This window comes from Oratosquilla oratoria, chromosome 27 (genome assembly GCF_046742065.1).
Source record: "Oratosquilla oratoria isolate Oo_2021 chromosome 27, ASM4674206v1, whole genome shotgun sequence".
Classification (NCBI taxonomy): Eukaryota; Metazoa; Arthropoda; class Malacostraca; order Stomatopoda; family Squillidae; genus Oratosquilla; species Oratosquilla oratoria.
In genome coordinates, this window is record NC_134803.1 from 17,139,114 (window position 1) to 17,149,944 (window position 10,831).

General features: G+C 39.6%; 1 protein-coding gene across 11 annotated transcripts in view; it reads right to left on the reverse strand.

Annotated features, from left to right (window-relative positions):
• Window positions 1–10,831, reverse strand: part of Vps13 (vacuolar protein sorting 13C) — a 1,483,510-nt gene that overhangs the window by 1,316,306 nt on the left and 156,373 nt on the right. For 9 of the 11 annotated variants that reach the window (XM_076210280.1, XM_076210283.1, XM_076210278.1 and 6 more), the window contains exon 2: window positions 4,750–4,836. The exons of the other annotated variants lie outside the window; for them this stretch is intronic. In XM_076210280.1, the coding sequence (XP_076066395.1) occupies window positions 4,750–4,836 (87 nt within the window). The remainder of the gene's footprint in view (window positions 1–4,749; window positions 4,837–10,831) is intronic. 11 annotated transcript variants of the gene reach the window in all.

The window sequence follows — 10,831 nt, forward strand, 5'->3', positions numbered from 1 at the left end:
ATTAGGTTTGTGGTGCACGATCTTCCACTTCTAAAACCAAATTGTTTGGGGCTTATTATATTGTTTTCTTCCAAATGTTTGATCCATTTGCTTCTGATGATCTTTTCGCATATTTTAGCTATTGTACTAATGAGGGACACCAGTCTAAAGTTTGTAGGATCTTCCCTGATTCCTCCTTTATGTATTGGCACTATGTTTGCATCTTTCCAATCTTGTGGTATCTTTCCCTGTTTTAATGAGTCTATTATCTTATGTATTTTATCTGTCAGTTTGTCTATGCACTCTTTTAATATCCAAGTTGTGATTTCATCCAGTACGTATGATTTTCTGATATCCAGGCTTTTTATTTCTCTTATTTCCTTCTGAGTTATTGTTATTTCCTTCATCATGGGTGAACTTTCTAACTGGTCATCCTCCCAGGGTTGAGAGTTCTCGATTGTAAAAACAGACTTGAAATGTCTGATCATAACATCTGCCATCTCTGTATCATCTGTGCATTCCTTATCACCTTCACGTAGTTTTACTATGTCATGCTTGTCCTTTATTTTGTCACTTACATATCTTTAAAAGAGTTTCGGTTGATCCTTACATTTGTCTATAATATCCCTTTCATATTCTTTTTTTTTTCTTCCTGTGTATGTTTACATATTCATTTCTAAGTACTTAGTATGTTTACCACTTGGATGTTTTTCTGTCTTTCATTTTTTCCAGGCTTTATCTCTCCTAGCTTTAGCCTCACTGCATCTTTTGTTAAACCAACATTTTATATATATCTCTTTATGCTTCTTTATTGGTACATATTTGTTAACTCCCTCTTTGTAATTCTCTTTAAATATGTTCCACTTGTCTTCCATATTTGTTTCCTCTTTTGTGAACCTATCCCAATTTGCGTTTTGGAAAAATTGCCTTAGTTTTTCAAAGTCTGTTTTGTTGTACATAAATCTACCTTCTCTATGTTTATCATTTCTGTCTATATTATACTGATCTTTTAATTCAAAGTCTATTAGTATGTGGTCACTTTTTCCAATAGGTGTTTTATACTCCATTTTGTTTACAATTTCCAGTTCAGATGTTAATATTAGGTCTAGTTTTGATGGTTCTTCATTATTTCTATATCTAGTGTTTTCCTTAACCCATTGTGTTAGTGTATGCTCGATAGTCATATCCAGTAGGGTGTTGCTCCAAAGTTCCTCTCCTTTGACTGTCATTTCTTCCCAAATTATTTCTTTTGCATCAAAATTGCCCATGATTACTAAGTTTCCACCTTCTTTCAGCAACTTGTTAAGCACCTCTGTTGTTTCTTCCAATAAATTGGAATGATCACTATCTGACCATGCATGGGTTTTTTGGTGGTACATACACTACTCTAAATTTTCTGCATTTTATCTTTTTATAGTCAATTTTAATCATAATTATTTCTGTATTTCCCTTTCCTTCGATAACCTTGGTCACATTTAATCCTTTTTTGGTTAGTATCATGACACCCCTTTTCTTTTAGGTTCTGCTTTTCACCCATTGGTTATATAGACCAGGTCCTTTCAATTTTGTCTCTACTATTCTCATGATGTCAGGTTTTTCAGTTTCTAAATACAGTACTACCTCTCATTATCGGACGTTAATTAGCTGTGTTTTCAGTGTTTTGGAGTGGTTTTTGGGTGGCATAGTGATTGCACACACTAAACAGCAGCACCAAAAACACCGAAAACACAGCTAATTAACGTCCGTTAATGAGAGCTCTCACTGTAGTCATTTAGTTCGTTTAGTCCAGAGATCACACCGTCAATGTTTGTATATGCCACTTTTAATTTCATATTTTCTTTACTTTTTTGGTTTAGGTTTCCATTTTTTTATATACCATTTTTTCAGTCTCAACAGTCTCAAGTCCAGTACTCTCCAAAAAAACTCATTTTTTTCTGCTTCTGTTCTCTTTTCATTTCTATCATTTGCTTCAATTCTAAGCACTTTGTCTTTCTCCTTTTCCTCGTGATTCATTTCCTTTTGTATCCTTAGATTTTTTAACTTCTCACTGTTTGCCAGTCTGACCGCTTTTGTTAATACTTCTGCCATCATTTGTGTTCTTAATTCTATTTTTAAAGGTCTGTATTTACCTAGTTGTATTTTACGGGAAGGGGAGCTATGCTCGTGGTGTCCCGTCTTCATATCTCATTTATCTAAACTGTTTTTAAATTCATGTATTGTTTTTGCACACACCACTTTCTCATCTAACTTGTTCCAAATGTCTATTACTCTGTGAGGAAAGCTGTTCTTTTTCAGATCTCTTCTATAGCTGTCTTTCTCGATTTTCTTTCCGTGTCCTCTTGTATTTCTATCATCCCATTTTATCAGATTCTCTCTATCAATAGTTTCTATGCCTTTCATGATTCTGTAAATAGTTATCAAATCTCCTCTCTCTTCTTTGCTCTAATGTCCGTAGCTCAAGTTTTGCTAGTCTCTCTTCATATGATAGTTTTGAGAGTGTTGGTGCCAATTTTGTAATTGGTCTTTGTATTCTTTCAAGGTTTGTTATACATTTTTTTATACTTGGTGACCACATCGTTGCTGCATATTCCAATCTTGGTCTTATCAAAGTGATTAGTATTTTCTTCACCATTTCTTCATCCAGGTATGTAAATGCCACTTTGATTGTTCTTATTAAATTATAAGTTTCTCCAAAAATTTTGTTTATATGTTTCTCAGGTGACATATTATTCATAATAATGACTTCCAGGTCCTTCTCATTTTCTATTTCTTTTTATTCCTTCTTCTCCCAATTTATATGATCCTATTATTCTTTTTTTTGCTTTTTCCAAATTCCATTATACTACACTTCTTATTATTGAACTCCATCTCCCATTTCCTACTCCATTCCCATACTCACAATCCTCTTCAGTGTTCACTTTTTTTTTTAACAGTTTTGCATCATCCGCAAAAAGGCTCATATAACTTTCAATTTCTTCATCCACATCATTAATATATATAGCAAACGTTATTGGGGCCAGAACTATTCCTTGTGGAACACCACTTATTACTTCATCCCAATTTGAGTGTTTGTCTCTTATCACTACTCTCATTTTTCTTTCTTGCAAAAAGTCTTCCATCCATTTAAGCAGTTTGCCCTGTATTCCTCCTTCAGTTTCTAAGTTCTTAAGCAACTTCTTATGTGGTACTTTGTCAAAAGCTTTTTTTAGGTCTAGAAATCCACAATTAGCCCATCCATCTCTTTCTTGTATTATATCTATTAGCCTTGAATAGAAACACATTAAATTGGTGACGCATGATCGTCCTTGTCTGAATCCAAATTGCCTTGGATTTAGCACATTGTTTTTTCTAAATACTTTACCCATCTACTTTTGATAATTCTTTCACAAATTTTTGCTATTGTACCGGTACTTGTTAGAGAGCCTGGTCTATAGTTGGTAGGGTCTGATGTTTATCTTTTGCGTATTTGCCTATCCTGTGGATTTCATCTACAGACACTCCTCAACTTACGTTTTAGTTGCGTTCCGAACGGCCGAAAGTAAGTTGAAAATGAACGTAAGTTGTTACTGTACTATACATCCGTAAATTCTATTACCGTATCTTATAAAACACCCCTAAATCATGAATTATACACATAACATTGTAAAATACAGTAAACTTCCACTTATCCGAACTCCAAGGGGGATTAGAAATGTCCGATTAACCGAAATGTTCGGTTAATCCAACTTTGTATGTTTCATTCCCGTAGAGTTTTATGCGGTAATGTCGTATGCAATATTCGTACCTGTAAACTTAACACACACATGGAAATGCTTATAATAGTTCATAAACATATTCTATTGAGTATAAACAGCCGATTAGGTGTAAACATGGAGTGTGCTGCCATCGTGTGAGCACTTAGTGAAGCTTGCGGGTGGCGGAAGAGGCGGCGGGGTGTTTGAATGTTCGGTTGAGATCCAAATACATTCGGTTGAAGCAATGGCTACCGTATTGAGAAAATATTCGGTTAGTGCGATTATTCAGTTAAAACGCGTTCGGATAAGCGCGAGTTTACTGTAACATTAATTTCAAATAAATTAAATTCAAGCAACATAAATTGAGATGGTGGAGGAGGAGGAGGCAAGGCACGTTCAGTCTGTCATTTGTATCATGTAAACAATGGACACAGCGTCATGCGTAAGTATCGTTTGAACTACGGAGAGCGCGCTAAAATAAAAAAAAATTCACTCGAAAAAAATTTACCATTTTTTTACAGTCAGTTCAAACGTAAAATCGAAAAAACGTAAGTAGAGGAGCATCTGTATTTCTTTAACGAGGTCAAAATCATCCTGAATTTCTTTGAAAATTTCTTTGACTAGTTCCTTTTCCTCCTTTTCTTTTTGATATCTATACATATCATGTTTCTCTTTTATGCCATGTATGAAAAGGTATAAGAAATACAGGTGAAGTTGACAAAGATATTTTGAGCCCAGTTTAGAGACCAAATGTTGCCAATTAGGGGTGTACCTCCTGATTAAGGTTAGGGGGATGACATGTTTTGAAAATGTGGATCTTCACTGTCTTTGCAGTGCCACCACATGCAAAACTCATCACTGGTCCCTATAACAAATTAAGTACTAGGTTATTCAATATTAATAATTCTATCATGCAAAAATGGAGACAAAAAATCAACAAATTTTATGTGTTATGTACTAATAAAAGGTATACAGGTTAATACATAAGATGTTCTGCAAGTGTGAGTAATGCAATCATTTCAAAGACACCACATACCTAAATGCCCATAAACTGGACGAAGGGGTAAACCCAAGTCATCAAAAGCACTTGGCTTGATGTCTAGTCCCAAAAGCACAGCATTGCCTGTGGAGAAAAAAAAAAAAAATTGTCCTGGCTGCCAACAAATTATTTTATTTATACAATAATAATGATAATAATAATTGTTGTCTAAAGTTCCTTTGACTGGAATCACACAGCCCCAGAGTGGCTGGCAATCATTCATGGGACCTCCTACAGATCTATCTAGGGAGAATTTTGGAATGTTCCGTGTTGTATTAATGTAGGATTATACCTATGTCACCAGCGCTGAAAATAGTAGAAGGGTAGCAGTTACCAGTTGTCAGTTCTCCTTATCTGAGGAGGAAATCCAGTGTAAGTACATACAAAGAATCTAGCCCCATCACTGGGCCCATTCCAGAGAATGACTGCTATGCATCTCCTAATGGTGGTGAAGGAGTTGACGAGAGTTGAAAATGGGAAACGGGGATGATTCTATCTTGCTGGAACACCACTAGCAAGTGCCCATCACTGGTCCCATGATTTTCTTCTGTAGAAGAAAACTCTCTACGCAGCAAAAGGGTAGAGCATGAACTCCACCTTTTGATGTGTGTCTATTCCTCGCTTCACTGGTACAACAACTTAATCATAATATATTCAGTTTCTTACCATTGACTTTTGTAGTGTTTACACACTGCTAAAAAATTGGAATATTGAAGGTGGAAATTCAGTCTACAACACAAATAATAAATATCAGAGCTATACGAACGATAGGACCTTGGGGTCAAGTCAAACAAGTTTTCAATCCCATCTGACACCATAGGTAGAGTGGAAGTTACTATCTGTTCACTAAATGCTTCTTCCCCCTCAAAAGAGAAGTAGCCAGCCAAGGCATGCACACCACCCCTATCCATCCCACTCCCATCTGTCACACATTTGTTTCACTTTCATCTTAGCTCCTTGTGGATGAAGGGTCATCCTTGTCTACTGCCCACTGCCTGGGTCATAAACAATGTAGCAAAACATAGCTCATCCATAGCAGGGCTAGCCTCTTTATTTACACAACGAACCTCCCTCCTCATCCCCTCATGCAAAAAAGAGAGAGAACGAGAAATACCTTCAGGCTGCATTAATCCATTGTCCATTCACAACCATTTCTGGACTCACACATATCCTTTGCCTTCTACCTTCCCTGTTCAACAGACATTTCCCTTTTATTCACGGCCCCCTTCACCCCATCCATCTCATTCTTGGTCTTCCTCTCAAGTTCACTCCACCCACCTCTGCCTTCCATACTTTTTTGGCTAATCTTTCTTCACTCATTCTTTTCAGTTGTCCAAACCATCCCAATATCTTCCATCAAACCTATCTGCCAGCACCCTTTCCACCCCCACTCTCCTAACTTCAATTCTCACCCTACCCACTATACTTCTCAGACACTTCATCTCAAATTTAAATTTCTCACTCCTGCCTCCCTTAATTTCCATGTCTCTACCACATACTGTGTCTCATGCACAATCACCCCTTCATAAATCTTCTCTTTGTATCCATTCTCAGATACCTATTTCTCATGACACACACACACACACACGGTAATGTATCCAGTCCAGTTCTTGGAAATCATAGTTTTAGCACAGAATGGAGAGTAGCAATGATGAAATAAGGATCAACGAACCAACCACGAGGGGATTGGATATATCCAGAGTTGAGATGCCATTGGGAGTGATCACAAAGAAAACATGTTTAAATGTTACTCCAAGGATGATTTACAGGTATGACACCGATTTATTCTCGGGATTTAGGAGAGAAGGGGGAACAATGGATAAAACTATGGACATGGATAGAGATGTTAGGATTAGCAGAGCAATAAGGAATCGAGACATCAACAACTTAGCAGAAGAATTGATTGATTTAAAATTAGACCATAATGCTTTACAATTAGAGGTATCAAACTTACCCACAACTAAAGAGGTGATACTGAGACAATTAAATGATCTAAAAAGTGGAATGAGTGTGATTAAAAGAAAATATGAAAGAAAGGAAAATGAGGTTAGTTTAAGAGGCTGGTAGATTAAAGTAGACAAGTAGGTAGATAGAGGGGTAGGTGGTGAGAAATTAATTTTACGACTTGGACATTTTGAAAACAATGGCTGCTACAGCCAGTAGAGTTGCATATTCTTGCTCACCGCCTAATGTTTGTAAACACAAGCTAGGGTATCAATATAGGTGCTGATGTTATGAACTGTTAACACTAAAGACACTTCACTTCATGATAAGATTGCTTGCATAAGCAGTATTGCTTGAGACAGTATAACAGTCTTTCTGATTGGAGAAAAGGGTGGAAGAGGAGAGAAATTATTGGTGCATGGAAGTAAAGTCACACCCTTAAAGGGTGGCATTTATTTGTAACAAAGTTATTGGATGAATTAAATAGTGATGTCAAAGCAGACTTGGCTTAGTGAGTGTAATAAGGATCCCAGGTGAGAGTCCTCTTGGGTGCTTCGTCAAAATAAGTTGTAGAAGTGTAACATTATTTGAAAGAAATGAAGAAATTTTTCATTTAATTCACCCCATACTGATACTAAGTTATACTTGACTAAGTAGGACGAAAGAAGCATGGGACCTACAGATGAGTGACTTACAATTATACAATGATGAAAAGAGAGTGAAGAAAGTTGAAAGTGAATGAAGAAATAAAATTTCATAGAAGGAACAGTCAACAGAAATAAAACCAGTATAATTAAGGATAGAAGGGAACTGAAAGTGTTGGTAGCAACAGAGCTAACAGTGGTGGCGATGAGGGACGAACCTCCTCTGAAGTGATAAGATGAACCTCCTCTGAAGTGATTAGATGAACCTCCTCTGAAGTGATTACAAGACTGATGCGTGACAAGACTGAATACTTGACTAAGTAGGACGAAAGAAGCATGGGACCTACAGATGAGTGACTTACAATTATACAATGATGAAAAGAGAGTGAAGAAAGTTGAAAGTGAATGAAGAAATAAAATTTCATAGAAGGAACAGTTAACAGAAATAAAACCAGTAATTAAGGAGAGAAGGGAACTGAAAGTGTTGGTAGCAACAGAGCTAACAGTGGTGGCGATGAGGGACGAACCTCCTCTGAAGTGATAAGATGAACCTCCTCTGAAGTGATAAGATGAACCTCCTCTGAAGTGATTAGATGAACCTCCTCTGAAGTGATTACAAGACTGATGCGTGACAAGACTGAATGTAAAAGTGAACGGGTGCACCAACAACGCAGTGCACAACCAACCACGCAGTGTACAACCACAACCAACGCGTATGTTAATTTCAAGGACGAGGAACGAGGAGTTTTCATACTACAAGTGAATGAGGAATGAGGCGATCTACAAGGTGATCTACAAAGCAGGGAATGAGCCACTACAAAGCAGCAGTGAACAAAGACTGAGGAGGAACGACGAGGTTGGCATACATAAGGAAGACTATGTGGAGGCAGTCAAGTCAAATCAACTTAAAAAACTGAAGGTATGAATAACACTAATGTCTTGCATCATGAGTTTCATACCTCAAATATTAATATTCCCAAATTCACTGGTGATGAAAACACCTTTGGAGATAATAAATTTCTCAGCATGATTGACACTTTAATTGTAAGCAAAGATATAAAAGATGAAAAAAGGAAAATAGAATTTTTTAAAGAGAATGTAGATCCTGAGTAGGGTAGAGCTAGGTTTATAATAAATTTCCAGCAAATGGAAGATATCAACAAATACGAAGAGTATAAAAAAATGTTCATTAAACATTTTAGGTCAAAGTGTGATCAGGAACCTAGAAGGTCTTTGATTGGAATGATCAAAGAAGTTAAAACAAGTGAATCAGATACAGAATACTGAAACGAACACCCCAGGCTCCTTCGAACGGCTCTGAACAGTGTCGTTCAACTACAACTTCTAAGATTTGCCAAGCCCAGTAGCAACGACAAAGATGGTATGAGTGAACAAAAACACACAATCTTCCTTGGTCACTTATATTAATGCAGGGCAAACAAATTAGGTATTCCTCTACACAATAAAAATATACACATTCACGTAATTATAAATAACACAGTTCAACTGTTCCAGTTCGTATCCAGGTAACGTAGCAAGAATTCACCGGCTTGAGGAGATGTCTTCAACAGTCTAACGACACAGTTCGGTTAGGCTACAAGCACAATCTGACTGTCCCACTGTATTTTGGTTACGACATCACCTCTTCTCCACCTCCTCCTCCTCCTTGCCTGCCTGCCGAACTACCTCTGCTAATTGTAAACTATCCGAACGAGGTAGTTTACGAGAGGCACTTTATGTGTTCGTAATACTGCCCCCTCCTTTCAAATATGGACGACTGGTCCATCCCTAACTCACTCAATCACAAAGTCTTCCAGATAACGAAGGGGGTGTCGGGATTTCGTTGGCCTGGCTTCTTGCTCGATGTCCCGAGGGTCTAGAGGCACGCCCAACTCCGCGTCGCTGCTCACATCATTCGCCACGTCTTCTCCATCCCTGCTGGTATCCGGCAGTAGCCCCGGTTGCTCCGAAGAGTCATCCCATGGGGGAATAGCTGGGTTCACCTCTTTGTCCCAAGAAAAGTTCCCTCGTCCATGGTATTTCCACATCCTATCGCAGTGGACCACTTTAGGTCGGCTGTGGGAGTTCCGACATATTCGAAAGGCGACGTCAGACACCCCTTCCTCCACCAGATAGGGACCTTCCCATGGGCTCTGCAGCTTGGGAGAGATACCTTTACGCAGTCGAGGGTTGTGCTACCAGACCTGCATGCCTTCCTTGAACTCTGGTTCCTTCGAGCTACGGTGAGTCGACAGGGCTCACCATCCACTGTGCCCTCCACCTGTACAGCCTGGGGAGCAGATTTGCGGCAACTCAGCGGGAATGGGGCCTGTAGGATTCCGGCTGGGATCGGGCCCCTATCTCCAGCCTGGCATCGTTTTCCACCAAAGCAGTCTTGTTGCCGGTCCTCATCTGCGTACACTCGTTAGAATAATGGCCCAGCTGTCCACATCCCCAGCAGCATGGCTCATACACGTACTTTCCTCTCTCTAAGGAATGGGAGCGGGGCTGCTCGGTACACTTCCTCTTCTTATGTCCCTTCTTGCCGCACTTCCAACATGTACCAGTAAATTTATGGGAACCATTTCCGATGGTCGTCTTCCTTGTGATGCTCCTTCTGGCACGTAACATTGGTGTCCCTATATCCATGTCACGTCTCGCATTACTCGAGCTCACAAACGACTCGAACTCTAGAGCCCGAGCTAACGCCTCTTGTAGAGCCTTCACGTGGGCCTGCTTCACGTAGATCTGCAGCTGAGGGTTTCCCAGAGCGTCCAGAAACTGGTCTCTCAACAGCACGATTGTCAAACCCTCCGAGGCTCCTGGGTACGCCCTCCTCACCAGATGTTCCAAGTCCTGGGCCAGGTGTTGCAGAGGTTCCCTATGCGCCCTCATCCTAGTCCGGAAACTAGCATGAAACGCCTCAGCCTGGTGGAGATGACCATACCTGCGTTCCAGCGCAGCAACAATACAGGGGTAGGAGGTGCGTTGTTGAGGATTCAGCTGGCTTAGCACCTCCACAGTGGGGCCTTTCAACGAGGAAACGAGTTGTATGGCTCGATCATCCGGACTCCAATCCTGGGCCCCGGCCAGTAGCTCAAACTGAGCCAGGTAGGCGTCCCATGGTACCATCGCACTCCTGTGGTTTCCGCCTATTCCGGGAACAGCATGGCGACAGGGGGCCTGAGACGAGTTTCACTGAAGAGGCATCTAGGGATGCACAACAGCTTTCCTCCGAAGCGCGTCATCTCCACCGAGCATTTTTGCCCAGTTAGGTGCTGACGTCAGCGTCTGCGTTTTCTACTGGAGTTCCCATCCTCGAAACTGGGTTGTCCGGCTTTGTAGACACCTCTATATTTTGCAGCCGTTCTTCCAACTTTGCCACTTTCCTTTTCATGTCGGGAGTTCCCCTGTGGTGCCACATATAATTATTTTATTATTTTATTTTATTTTATAATTCTATTTTATAATTTTATAATGTTGCCACATAT